At 41.1% G+C, this 14,520-nt stretch overlaps 1 protein-coding gene across 1 annotated transcript in view; it reads right to left on the minus strand.

Annotated features, from left to right (window-relative positions):
• The window catches only part of VWCE (von Willebrand factor C and EGF domains), a 154,977-nt gene that overhangs the window by 34,205 nt on the left and 106,252 nt on the right, over nucleotides 1-14,520 (minus strand). The window contains exons 19-23 of the mRNA XM_073658019.1: nucleotides 9,399-9,495; nucleotides 9,117-9,199; nucleotides 8,929-9,019; nucleotides 8,772-8,854; nucleotides 241-331 (exon numbers count right to left, since the gene is read on the minus strand). Coding sequence (XP_073514120.1) covers nucleotides 241-331; nucleotides 8,772-8,854; nucleotides 8,929-9,019; nucleotides 9,117-9,199; nucleotides 9,399-9,495 — 445 coding nt within the window. The remainder of the gene's footprint in view (nucleotides 1-240; nucleotides 332-8,771; nucleotides 8,855-8,928; nucleotides 9,020-9,116; nucleotides 9,200-9,398; nucleotides 9,496-14,520) is intronic.

Raw genomic sequence — 14,520 nt, forward strand, 5'->3', positions numbered from 1 at the left:
GAATCCACATGTGTGAATGTGCTGCAAAGCGGTGCCAGAGGGAGTTCTTTCCTACAGTGAAACCCTCGGTACCTCCTGAAAAGCATTTTCTCCCCTGTATTAGAAGTGGTAAGTGACTGCAATGGATTGACATTGTCCTATCATGTCTACAATTTTATGTTTTTGTTTGATTGACAATAGGGTGTTGGTAACCCATAAATTACAGACATAAGTTATATTTTACAGAAATATAATTCATACCTTCACATGTTGCACAGCATTCCCCAGGAAATGTATATGGGTGGGAACAGGAGATGGAACAGGAGATGGCTTCACATTGTACCTCACCATCCTCAGGATAAAAAAAAGAAGCATTTTCTAGTAAAATACCAGTATATCACATAACAATCTGTCTAAGGCATCATTCAGACATCCGTTTTTCATGTATGTGTTCTATATGTGATTTTCACGGATAGAATACGTTTCACATATGAGAAAAAAATGAACGTCTGAATGGGGCCTAAGGCATAATGAATATGGTATCCTTAGTAGATCTTATCAATAAATGGGGTTATTAAATTATTATTATTTATTATATTAAAGAGTAGAGCGTTCTAATCCACAAAATTGCTGCAGCCCTTTCTTCCATTTTCAAAAAAAGGATAAATCAATTTTGGTATATTTGCAAATATTAAATAGCTTAACTCCTTAGTGATAAAGCCAAATTTTTCAAACCTGGCATGTGTTAATTTATGTGGCAATAACTCTGGAATGTTTTAACATATTATAGTGATTTTGAGATTGTTTTTTATGACACATTATAATTTATTATAATGGTATATTTAAGTACATATGTTTTGCGTTTATTAATAAAAATATCAGAAATTTTGACAAAAATGTCAAAAAATTAGCAATTTTCAAACTTTGAATGATTATCCCCTTAATCCAGATAGTCATGTAGTCTTCTGTGTAATAAGAAATAATAATAATAATAATAATAATGTAATAAGTAACAGATATTTCATGTCTGCATTACATCAGCACCATCTGTAAAATGTTCTTTTATTTTGTTAGGATGTTAGAAGCTTTATAGGGAATCTGTCAGCAGGTTTCTGATACCTCATCTAAGAGCAGTCTAATGTAGGCAAAGAGAAGCTGAATCCAACGATGTATCACTTAGATTACTAAGTGCAGCTGTTCTGACACAATCAGAGCTTTTAGATTTAGCAATGCTGCAAAGCTGAAAAGCTAACCCCGCCAACACCACGGCTGACCCCGCCCCATCAGGCTCTTTGTATACATTGTCTATAGACAGTGAGCTGCCTATCACAGAAGTGGGCAGAGTTGGAACTTGTAAGCACAAGCTAGCTAGTCACAGCAATGATAATGTCCTAGTGGTAAAACCTTCAGTGTAAGTAAACAATAGCACATAGCTTGATAAATGACACATTGCTGAAATCTGCTTTAACCCCTTCTTTATGTTGTCTCCATATTACATAGAAAAAACCTGCTGACATATTTCCTTAAAAAATTGTAGCAGCGGTGAGGCAGAGCGGCGTGCGCTGCTTTTCAAGTGGCTGCAGCCATCTTCCTGAAGCCGTGATCTACAGGAGAATGGCCCGAGCCAACGCATGCACAAACTGGGATCTCGGTGGGCATTTTCCTGTAGATCACGGCTTCAGGAAGATGGCCGCGGCCACCGGAAAAGCAGCGCACGCCGCTCTGCCTCACCGCTTAGAGCCAGACACATGCCCCGCAGCATCTCACCTATTCTGCTGCCACTGCCACCGGGTTCCTGAGGAAGGGAACGGAGGGCCCTCCTCCTACGATCCCGCTCTACCACCACCGCAACTCCCGATAAGTTCGGAACATAAGACGCAGCCCTCATTTTCCTCTCAAATTTAGGGGGGAAAAACGTGTGTCTTATGGTCCGAAAAATACGGTAAATGTTGCTAACTTCTGAACAGGTCACTAACTATTGACAGCAGCATTTAAGGAGTTAAAAGAGCCAACACCAATCATGGCTGATGCAACAGGGTATCAGCTATAGTGTACAGCTGACAACTGCTGCATTTTCACCCGTCGGGGGACATTATTCTCTTATATCTCAGGTCAGTTTTAAGTCGTATTAGTTGTCACTAAGGGGTTAAAATGTACAGACCCAGCAGTACATAAAGATCGTCAATTATTAATTCCATATTTCAGATGTACAGAAATCATAGAGTTGGTGCAAATCGATTTGCACGTCCCATTTCATAGGCAACGACAGTCATCTGGAATAAGAGTGACAGATCACTGTCGTGGCCGATGGAATTGGACTTACCAATGTTTTCTAAATATGTCCTGGGATAAAAAGGTAGTATAAGAGGGGCCAAGTGGGAAATTTTTGGATAGATTGGTAACTTCTCACCACTTTCCTCCAGCTTTTCTGTTGTGGTCTGACATGCTCCACTGGCTGGTGCCTCTGGTGCTGCCTACAGGGCAAGCACTGTCTCATGGTCCCATAAGGAGCTAGTGAACACCCTATTCACCAGCTAACCTAGGTTTCTTAAGGCTCTCCATCAATGCTCCTCACCTAAGAAATAAGGTTTTGTTGTTTTGTATTTTTGTAGTTTGGACCCGGCTAAACCCTGATTTTAAATCCTGACTGTCATCGGGTCCTAACTATAGAGAGGGATCAGTCTGCCCAAAATGACCAGTGTATAAATTGAATTCTACCTATTATGACCATGGATTGTCTGAATATGCTTTGCAAATTTTACATTGGCTGTATGTCTTTGTATCCTTCATCTGTCAATGGTGACTACCCTGCAGTAGGGACCTAGGAAACCCTGTAATGCTGTCTGGATTTCTGCCCAGGGTTTAAAGGGTGTAAATCAAGAGGTTCTTGAGTTTCCCACTCCTTAGTTTAGCCAAAAGGAAGACCATTCCAACCCCTGGAGTCCACAACATCCAGACGGGCCTCGTGCCATTGGAGGTGGATGGATTAGTATGTGGACTTGTTCTAAGATTAAAAGAATAGGTTTTATCCTACCTCTGTTTTGTGGATTAGTGTACCCACTTATTTTTGGAAGGATTGGTATAACCACTTATTCTTCTAATGTTCAGCAGATTAATATGCACGTTCATTTTTTGATTGATTGGATTGATTAATCCTTTCAATAAAGCAAGAGTTCATACATGTTCAGCAGCTATATGCTCATCACCACCCAATCCGGCAGTAATAAAGATATCCATACAGACTGTTAGTATCTTTACCATCTTGAATAATACATACAAGTTAAACGTTACAAGGTATAAATAAATAAATGTTTACAGGCGAGACCAAGAGAAGCATAAAGCAAAGTCCATGTGCATGGCTTTATTATTGCAGGATTGGATAGACTGGTTTATCCTATTACACAACTTATGTTCGACGTTACTTATCTTAAGTAGACTGATTTGTCTACTTTTTCTCCTTATGTTGGATAGATTCATATACCTACTTTTATTACCTATGTTATCTGAATTGATAGCAATATATGGAGGAAAGTAATGTGCCCCCTCCGCATTGAACCTGGAACAGCTTTATCCCATTCTAAATCCAAAGATATGGATATGGAGCTAGTTTTCTCCTTTGCAGATATAACAGCTTCCACTCTACTAGGAAGACTTTCTACAAGATTTTGGAGATGTCTGTGGGAATTTTTACCCCTTTATCCAGAAGAGAATTTGTGAGGTCAGAGACACTGATATTGGAGGAGAAGGCCAGGCTCACAATCCAGTCTAATTCATGCTAAAAGGATGAGTTCAGGTCAATGAGTGGGGCAAGTGGCGCCACACCAAACTCCCCCCAACCATGTATCTGTGGACCTTGCTTTGTGCACTGGGACTCAGTGATGGGGAACAGAAAATGGCCTTCCCCAAACTGTTTCCACAAAGTTGGAAGCTACAATGCTGCAAACCAAGCCCATAGCATTATATCTTTTCCACCAAACTTTACAGCTGGCACAATGGAGTCAGACAGGTAATGTCCTTCTGGCATTTGTCAAACCCAGACTGGTCCATCAGATGCTGCATAGAGAAGTGTGATCTGTCAATTTCCAAACACGTTTCCCCTGGTCCATAGTCCAGTGGTGGCGGCTTTACACCACTCCATCAGATGCTTGTAATTATACTTGGTGATGTAAGACTTGCATACATACTGCTGCTTAGCTATGGAAACCCATGCCATAAAGCTCCTGGTGTGATGTTAATAGCAGAGGAGGTTTGGCACTCTGTCAGGACTCTGTGACCCCTCTGTAACTTTCTGTGGTTGGTACTTCATGGCTGAGTTGCTGTGGTTCCTATATACACACACATGAAAGTTTAGTGTCTGGTTTGGCTTCTTATCCTACGTTATGTGACCATATAAAGGGTTGATATTGACTTTTAGGATTACTACTTCCAATGCATGGCACTAGAGTTCCTGTCCTTTTTCTCTTCGAATAATAGCACTCAAGTGGAATATTTTCGAGAAAATAAATGTCGTTATATGACTTGTTACACCGGTGACGTTCTAGTATAGGACCACGCTGGTATCACTGAGCTCTTTAAGACGTATTCTTTCACACATGTTAGTGTAAGGGGCCAAAATGAGGTAGTCATGGGCGAGCTGTAGCCCATGCTTGCTCTGGCACCCTACAGACAAAGTGTGTCCTCCCTCTGGTGTGCTGCTGTGTATGTGGTGTCTCCCACTTACTTCTGGCCAGCCAGCCTCTTCTGACTCCAGGAATTCCTCTTCTGGAACCAGGGCAGCAATCAATTTAGAGGACACAGAGTTCATAACAACAACTAGAACTTTACTTGGTAAATGGCAGTATTTACAGGCAGATATAAAGGATAAGGCCCAGCAGGTTGTCATCTTTCCCACAGGTACCGGATACAACTTTAGCCCTGGTTTCCAAGCTAGGTGAAGCATCCCTGTTAGTTTATTCTCTAGTCCTACAGAGACTCTTCCTCACCAATGACAGTATATCTGGATCCCAATTCACTCCACCTCCTAGAGCTTGAGTCCTGACTTCTTCTGCAGCCTCGCAGTGCCCCCAGGCCCCCGAGAACTTCCTCGAGGTTCCCAGGCCGGCTAAGGGGACTCTTGTGGAGGGATTCTCTGGCGATCCACTGTCCGGGATACTAGGCCCACGTCTACCCTAGCAGCCGTTATAGAGCCTGTCAGCTCTCTGCAGTACTGCACACTACTCACTGAACTCGCTTCCTGCTTCTGGAAACTACCCAGAAATTCCTAAAGTGCCCACCCACTATGGGCTGTCCTCACACATAGCTAACCCTCACACTGTCATAAATGCCTGCTATGTTATTGGCAAACTTCACCTTTCACCCACATTCTAGACAGTGGCATCTTGTGTTAATAGGAAACATATCAAGAACAAAACATTATTCACATTCTATACCACAGCAGCATTGATGTCTTCAGGGGGAACATGGCAGCTGGTCATCTCCTTACATTAGTAAAGGCAGACAGGATGGCGAGGGGCTGAAGAGAAACAGACACGGCAATATACACGTGCACTCCTACTCTATACCTGGGACCACTGGGGATGTATTGGCAATAAAAACCCTATATGCAATACAGGCAGTCACAGTGCAACCATACCTAACATTACCCTTGAACCCAGGAAAATAGGGGCTACTGTCTGAATTCCGATAAGACGGAGTATTGTCTCTCTATTTGTATATAAATTAATTGATTTGTATCTCTAGTGCAATTCTGAAGAAGGTCATTAAGAACGAAATGTTATGTTTTGCATACACAAATCTTTTTGATCACAATAAAAGATCTCAAGTTAAGTGCCGGATACCATTTAATTATGTTATACACCGGAGGTAATGGGACAGAATGGAAAACTTGAATTCAATGATTAACTGGGGACAAGGGGCAAGGAGGGAGTACAAATATTCAATATAGGCTTAAAATGGTATTTAAGACATACATCATAAAAATACAAGAATTAAAGTTTGCAATATTTACTTCCTTCTATACAGAAGATACATTCCTTGTTCTATACAAAGTGAATAACAGGGCGATGTGGTGCATGATAGAAAGGTACAACCATATATATTTACTTACAATATCTGAAGTCAAAAGAATGGGAGCAATATGTACATGGCGGCCATATTTTATTAAGGGGGATCTACATTATAGGCTAATTGTCATGGGGTTACCGCGACAGAGAGGGGCCAGAAAACCGCAGCGTCTGATTTCACGTACTCCTGCACTGATCAGAAGCACTTAATCTGTTCAGCTTGCAGTCTCTGAAGCTACCAGCTTGGATGATCTCAGCTGTTCAGTATTGGCCACTCTCCTCTCCTATATATACTTGCCTCTGTCAATCTGGATTGCCAGTGTTAAGTCTTGTACTGCCTGGTTAGAAGTCGGTTGTTGGTAGAGGTGTTTGGAGTGTTTATCATTGACTGTTGCTAGGTGTTTCACCTGTGTGCAAATCCTCATCCTCTCCTATTTAGTTTTCCTCCCTTTTCTCCCTGGTGTTCCTCTCTGTTGTCTGTAAGTGCATATTTGTATGATTGGTATTGTCATTTATCCCTGTACATCCTTCCTTGTTTGTTTATATACATACACTATTCCTCCCCACTTCCCTGGGTGGGGGAGGGGGACAGATATAGGGCTGATTCAGGAGTTCAGCAAGGTATGTGGCCCCAACATCTTCACCATCAGAAGTAATCTGGGGAGCAGGGATAACTAGGTTGCCCCTAGCGTTAGGGACAGGGAAGGAGCCCCTGACCCAGGGTAATCTGCCAACAGAATTATGACACTAATAATAATAATTTTATTACAGCATTTCATTTTTCCTAAAGCATAATATTATTGATCCGCAAAATCACTTACTTGAATTGAAGGGTAGAGGACTTCAATTTCAAAGCTAAATGTATCTGGTGGCTAATTAGATATATTGGGTGATTTTGAAAATCGGATTAGGTACATTATATTTGTTGGTTTATCTCCCAAAAGACAAATGATTGGCAACTTCAGACATTGGTAGTCTGTAACTTCTCGCGTATTAAAGTTAAAAGAGTTAAATTCGATATTAAATGGCAAAATTGCTAAGTATGGTGCATAGCTCCTAAATCAAAAGATAGCTTGCGCGCAGTTGTGTAGGAACATAAAGAGTGGTGAATTTAGGGGACAGAAGGAGAGAAGCTGATCCTGGTGACACCTGACTGTTGCAAGGTTAGGGTTGGTAAATGTAGGGCTTCAGGGATGAGTGGTGAGTTAAAGGGGTTGTCCGCTTAAAAGTGATAAGTCTGCAGTCACTCTATGTGACTGCAGGCTTATGATTCCTCCAGCGCACACACTGTACGCTGCGGTGATTCGCCGGTTTCAGACCTGGTAACGGAGGGTATGTATGAGTTATACATACTCCTGGCCAGTGGGCGCCGCCTCACTCCATACACTTGTATAGAGCGAGGCCACGCCCCGTTGAGTGACTTATAGTGACTGCGGATTTATCATTTTTGATTGGACAACAACTTTAAGTAGTAATAAAGCTGGGTGAGTAAAGATGGAGCTGAGAGCCAAGGGGCATTTACAAGATTTTTTCTTATGGAACCTAAGAAAGGTATTTTTAATCAGAGAAATTAGGGGCCAAGTCAGGTACAGGTTTTTAATTGGGGTACAACTACAGGAGGGGGGATGTAAGGGGAAGGCAAGTGAGAGAGTCTGAATACGTTTTCCCCAACTTCTCACTGCCACCGTTAAAAAGGAATGGCTGTGTGCATAATAAGGTTGAGAAAATTGATTGTCAGAACAAAAATTGGCTGACTGGGCAACTGCCAGTGACAAGGGCTGCCTGTGCGATTAGTCTTTAGGATGGCCTATACGGCAATCTGGCAGGTGCAGAAGTAACCCATCATAAGTATAGATGTATGTAGGTACAGCAGAGGTGGAAGTGTCATAATTTGGGTTCGGAGACCCCAATGCAAAATTATGGTTTGATGCTGGGACATAAAAAAAACTGTAGCTCAATTAAATTGGCAGGTGAATGTTTTCAATTACTGAGAGGGGAGGAATAGCATCATGGGTTCACATTTTATATAACCTATAGTATGAAGGATCTTTAATAAGTTGTCAGTCATCTCCCTTTAGTCAATGTCTCACAGTAAATTTGCCATCTATGTGGAGACAAATTGCAATGGATATCCACCCCTGTTTGTAGAATAAAATCAATTTTGACATCCCAGGGCGTATGAAAAGAAGACCAGCTCTAAAAGGGGAATTCATAGTCGTGGATTCCAACACCAAATAAGTAATCTCCCTTCCCGAGTCCACCAAGATGTCTAGAAAGGTGATCTAAACAATTCAGATGGAGAAGGGGAGGGGTGATATTGAAGTCCAAAATTAGAGAATGTCACAAGTCTCTAGTGGATAAGAAAGTCATGAAGTTTAGTTGGTTTTTGGCCTTTCCACAAAATAAACTTGATTCCTAGAGGAAACAAAGAGTTAGCCAATATGGGAATATCTGTGGAAATTTAGGATTGTAACTGATTCTTGAAATAGACTGCTCCCCACATTAGCAATGAATGCAACGTGATCTGCGCTAATGAGAGCATTAAATGCGAAACAAGAGATTTTGACCATATTAATGAAGCCAAAGAGCATGGGAAGACAGTCAGACTCCAACTGAACCCAAAGTGGACCATTACTACTTATTAAAAATGTGGTTGTTATATTGGTATACCAGCTTATATTAGTTATGCTTCAATATTGTTGAATTTTTAATAGAAAGATAATTACTCACCTGACATTTGCATTGTGTGCAGGGTTCACTTTCGAGGGAAAACGTTTGCTTGTTTAGTACTTTCCTTCCATCATATGTGCAATCTGCAGAGGCATGGACAGGATTATGCCATGGACCAAAATTTGATGAGAGGCACAAGCTGTAGAGCCTTTCTTACCTCGACAAACCGGGCAGCATTCTCCCTCATCATGGAAAGGGTAAGTGCAGTTGGGAGCACATTCAATGGGCGAGCAAGCAACAGTACCCACCTGTACAAAAAGGTCAGTATCTAGTATATTTATGCCAAGCATGGATTATTCATTCCAATACATTCATCCACCCAGTTTAACAAACAATTTTTCTCACCAAGCAAATACAAGTTAGGCAGGGATCTGAGTATGAAGGGAAGCTCTCGTTATTCTTGTATGTCTTCCTTCCATAGGAACAACCTTTAAAAAAGAGCCAAGATTTCTGTTTTCATGCAAAAATATAGATTGCGACATGTTGAAGGTAATGGTTGACTTCAAGTGACCACAAAGAGTTACGTTACAACACCACTACCAGTTGCATAGTATTCCAAATTTGTTTTTGGCACAAATATACCATTACTCCTTATATTTACACACAATAGCAGAGTGGTTTTTCTACCTGCTGAACAGTCAGGGCAGCACTGTCCTGGCACCATGATAGGATGAGGACAGGTTTCCACACAATCGGTCTTCTTACACACAATAGAGCCGTCTGCCTAGATCAAAGCACAAAAAAATGAGTATATGTGAATGGCAGCCAGAAGGAGGGGTGAAAAATGGGACCTCTATGTGCTGAACATTATGGATTGTCAGGTATCCTTTTAATTGTATACCCCCTTAAAGGGCTTAGGTTTACTGAAAGGTTGCGCAGATTTTATTTATTTGTACTATGCATATATATATATATATATATATATATATATATATATATATACTGTCGTGGTAGCCCCTTCCAAGAATTTCTAATTTGGGTTGAGATACAAATTATCTCCAAATCTGCCATTAAGTGTTCAAATTAAATAAATAAAATAAATACGATGCATCGGAGAAAAGAAAATAACACACAGCCAGTGTCTGAGTGTACAATTCTTGTCTGCTTTCAGATTCCAAGCAAAGAGTATTTTATTACATCCCCAGAAGAAAGGGGGATGACTACTTACTTAATTACCTAAAAAAGAAAGTATTTTAATTGGAAATAACAGAGTCATAAATTATGGATTCTCCAGAAGTCTTTGAAAGCTAACTCTATCCAATTAACTGTACTTTTAAAAACAAGAAAAAGCTGATACAGATGATAACATATAATGCTCTGTGATATGGCTATAATGAATAACACTTATAAAGCTAATATTAAAATATTAAATTAAATATTATTATTAAATATATGAATTGTCTAAATAATCAAAGCAAAGTATACATTTTTACCATAACAATACTATAAACAGTTGCAATTAAAATGATTTAACTTTTGTTGCAAATTTGGAGAATTTCCAACATTTTTAAACTTTCTGCATATGGAATAAACCAAACAAACAAGAATAATTTAAATAGCTCAAAGCAACTCATATAACAAGTGTTTTTTTTTCCAAATTCAACATAAGAATGACTACTGCAATATCAGAATTATTCACCCCCTTAAAGGGAACCTGTCATCGGGTTTGCCGCATATGAGATATGGCCACCACCTTTCAGCCCTCATATACACCATACTAATATGCTGTGTATATGCCCCTGATCCGGCCTGTAACAAAAGAAAAACATCTTTTATTACACTCACCTGCGGGGCGGTTGGGTCTGATGGGTTTCGCTGGTCCAGGTCTCGCTCCTCCCTTCTTCTTGCGATGCCGTCCTCCTTCTGTGATTTGTGTAGATGACGCGTGCTACGTCATCCACACAGTGTTCCATGGCATCAAGCTCCTGCGCTGGCGTACTTCTCTGCCCTGACTAGAGCAGAGGAAACTACTGCAGTGCGCATGCACAAGGGCTCTTTGACCTTTCCCGACACATGCGCACTGTCGTACTTTGCTCTGCGCAGGAGTGCGATGCGGGGAGACTGTGTGGATGATGTAGAGATGCGTCATCTACACTAAGCACACAAGGAGGACGGCATCGAAAGAAGAAGGGAGGCGCCAGTCCAAGACAGCGACACCCATTGGCCCCATAGGTGAGTATAATAAAAGGTGTTTTTTTGTTTGTTGCAGGCTGGATTGGGGGCATATACACAGCATATTAATATGCAGTATATGAGGGCTGAAAGTGGTGGTCATATCTCATGTGGCGCAAACCTGGCTGTTATGACTTGCTGCAAACATAATGCATAGCCAGACACCGGTTTCTGGCAGCATTCCTGATAAATCGTACCCATTGTCCCATTCCTGGAATCAATTGCCTCCAGTTCACTAATATTCTTGAGTTTGCTTACTGCAATGCCTTCTTCAAATCCCACCAAAGATTTTCTATGAGGTTCAAGTCAGATGACCACTCCAGAATCTTCCAGGACATCTTCTAAAATCAAGCCTTGTCGGACTTTGAGATATGCTTGGGATAATTGCCTTCTTTGTAGATTTAATGACACCCAAACTTTAGCTTCCTCACAGAAGGCATGACGTGTTCTCCTAGGATTTCCTGATTTGATTAAATCTATCTTGCCCTACATATTCTGTAGGCTTCCAGTGCTAGCAAAGCAAAGCTTCACCCAGCCACTGGCATACCACTGGGATGCTTCACTGTAGGAATCACCTAGTCACTACCATGCTTCACTGTAGGCATCACTGAACCAACACCATGCTTCACCGAAGGTAGCGTGCTCATTTTAGCGTATATGCTTCATTCTTCCTCCTCCAGACATATCTCTGATCCATAGCCCTGAAAATTTCTAGTTTTTTTTTCATTGCTTAACAAAACAGAATCCCCAAACTTCTATGGCTTATTCATATGGCTTTAATCATAACCGAGTCAATTTTTTTTTGTCCTTTTGGGTCAGTAGAGGTTACGTCTTGGTGTCCGAGCATGCGTCTTAGTGTGCAAGCTAATACCTCAGTGCCTGATCACATCAAATCTTGCTGCAGATCCTTTACAGTCACTCAAGGGTTTTTGACCTCTTAAAATAGTGGTTAGGAATTTGGCACATCCAACCGGGAGTGATGTAAAAAATGTCTTCATTAGAAGTTCATTAACCACTTCGCGCCAGAGCCTGTTTTTGCCTTCGTGACCGGGCCAATTTTTTCAATTCTGACCACTGTCACTTTATGAGGTAATTACTCTGGAACGCTTCAACGGATCCCCCTGATTCTGAGATTGTTTTTTTGTGACATATTGTACTTCATGATAGTGGTAAAATTTCTTTGATATCACTTGCGTTTGATTGTGAAAAAATCGGAAATTTGGCGAAAATTTTGAAAATTTTGCAATTTTCAAACTTTGAATTTTCATGCCCTTTAATCAGAGAGATATATCACACAAAATAGTTAATAAATAACATTGCCCACATGTCTACTTCACATCAGCACAATTTTGGAACCAAAATTTTTTTTTGTTAGGAAGCTATAAGGGTTAAAAGTTGACCAGCGATTTCTCATTTTTACAACAAAATTTACAAAAACATTTTTTTTAGGGACCACATCTTATTTGAAGTGACTTTGAGGAGCCTTTATGACAGAAAATACCCAAAAGTGATACCATTCTAAAAACTGCACCCCTCAAGGTGCTCAAAACCACATTCAAGAAGTTTATTAACCCTTCAGGTGCTTCACAGGAATTTTTGGAATGTGGAAGAAAACAATGAACATTTAACTTTTTTTCACAAAACTGCTACTTTAACCTCAAATTTTTAATTTTCACAAGGGCAGCCAGAAAAAATGGACCCCAAAATGTGTTGTGTAATTTCTCCTGAGCACGCTGATACCCCATATGTGGTGCAAAGCCACTGTTTGGGTGCACGGCATGGCTTGGAAGGTAAGGAGCGCCATTTGACTTTTGGAATGGAAATTTGACTGGAATGGATAGCGGATGCCATGTTGCATTTGGAGAGCCCCAGAGGTGTCTAAACAGAGGAAACCCCCAACAAGTGACCCCATTTTGGAAACTAGACCCCTCAAGGAACTTATCTAGATGTGTGGTGAGCACCTTGAACCCCCAGGGGCTTCACAGAATTTTATAATGTTGAAGTGCGAAAATAAAAAAACACATTTTTAACACAAAACTGCTACTTTAGCCTCATATTTTTAATTTTCACAAGGGCAGCCAGAAAAAATGGACCCCAAAATGTGTTGTGCAATTTCTCCTGAGCACGCTGATACCCCATATGTGGTGCAAAGCCACTGTTTGGGCGCACGGCATGGCTTGGAAGGTAAGGAGCGCCATTTGACTTTTGGAATGGAAATTTGACTGGAATGGATAGCGGACGCCATGTTGCATTTGGAGAGCCCCTGAGGTGCCTAAACAGAGGAAACCCCCAACAAGTGACCCCATTTTGGAAACTAGACCCCTCAAGGAACTTATCTAGATGTGTGGTGAGCACCTTGAACCCCCAGGGGCTTCACAGAATTTTATAATGTTGAAGTGTGAAAATAAAAAAACACATTTTTAACACAAAACTGCTACTTTAGCCTCAAATTTTTAATTTTCACAAGGGCAGCCAGAAAAAATGGACCCCAAAATGTGTTGTGCAATTTCTCCTGAGCACGCTGATACCCCATATGTGGTGCAAAGCCACTGTTTGGGCGCACGGCATGGCTTGGAAGGTAAGGAGCGCCATTTGACTTTTGGAATGGAAATTTGACTGGAATGGATAGCGGACGCCATGTTGCATTTGGAGAGCCCCTGAGGTGCCTAAACAGAGGAAACCCCCAACAAGTGACCCCATTTTGGAAACTAGACCCCTCAAGGAACTTATCTAGATGTGTGGTGAGCACCTTGAACCCCCAGGGGCTTCACAGAATTTTATAATGTTGAAGTGTGAAAATAAAAAAACACATTTTTAACACAAAACTGCTACTTTAGCCTCAAATTTTTAATTTTCACAAGGGCAGCCAGAAAAAATGGACCCCAAAATGTGTTGTGCAATTTCTCCTGAGCACGCTGATACCCCATATGTGGTGCAAAGCCACTGTTTGGGCGCACGGCATGGCTTGGAAGGTAAGGAGCGCCATTTGACTTTTGGAATGGAAATTTGACTGGAATGGATAGCGGACGCCATGTTGCATTTGGAGAGCCCCTGAGGTGCCTAAACAGAGGAAACCCCCAACAAGTGACCCCATTTTGGAAACTAGACCCCTCAAGGAACTTATCTAGATGTGTGGTGAGCACCTTGAACCCCCAGGGGCTTCACAGAATTTTATAATGTTGAAGTGTGAAAATAAAAAAACACATTTTTAACACAAAACTGCTACTTTAGCCTCAAATTTTTAATTTTCACAAGGGCAGCCAGAAAAAATGGACCCCAAAATGTGTTGTGCAATTTCTCCTGAGCACGCTGATACCCCATATGTGGTGCAAAGCCACTGTTTGGGCGCACGGCATGGCTTGGAAGGTAAGGAGCGCCATTTGACTTTTGGAATGGAAATTTGACTGGAATGGATAGCGGACGCCATGTTGCATTTGAAGAGCCCCTGAGGTGCCTAAACAGAGGAAACCCACAACAAGTGACCGAATTTTACAATCTACTCCTCTGTATAAATTAATCTAGTGGTGGGAAAATAAGTAGATAGGTAAATGGTCACTAAACCCATAGATGAATTCCC

Source organism: Phyllobates terribilis, unplaced genomic scaffold, assembly GCF_046119375.1.
Source record: "Phyllobates terribilis strain yellow unplaced genomic scaffold, ASM4611937v1 Scaffold_13__5_contigs__length_258822181, whole genome shotgun sequence".
Classification (NCBI taxonomy): Eukaryota; Metazoa; Chordata; class Amphibia; order Anura; family Dendrobatidae; genus Phyllobates; species Phyllobates terribilis.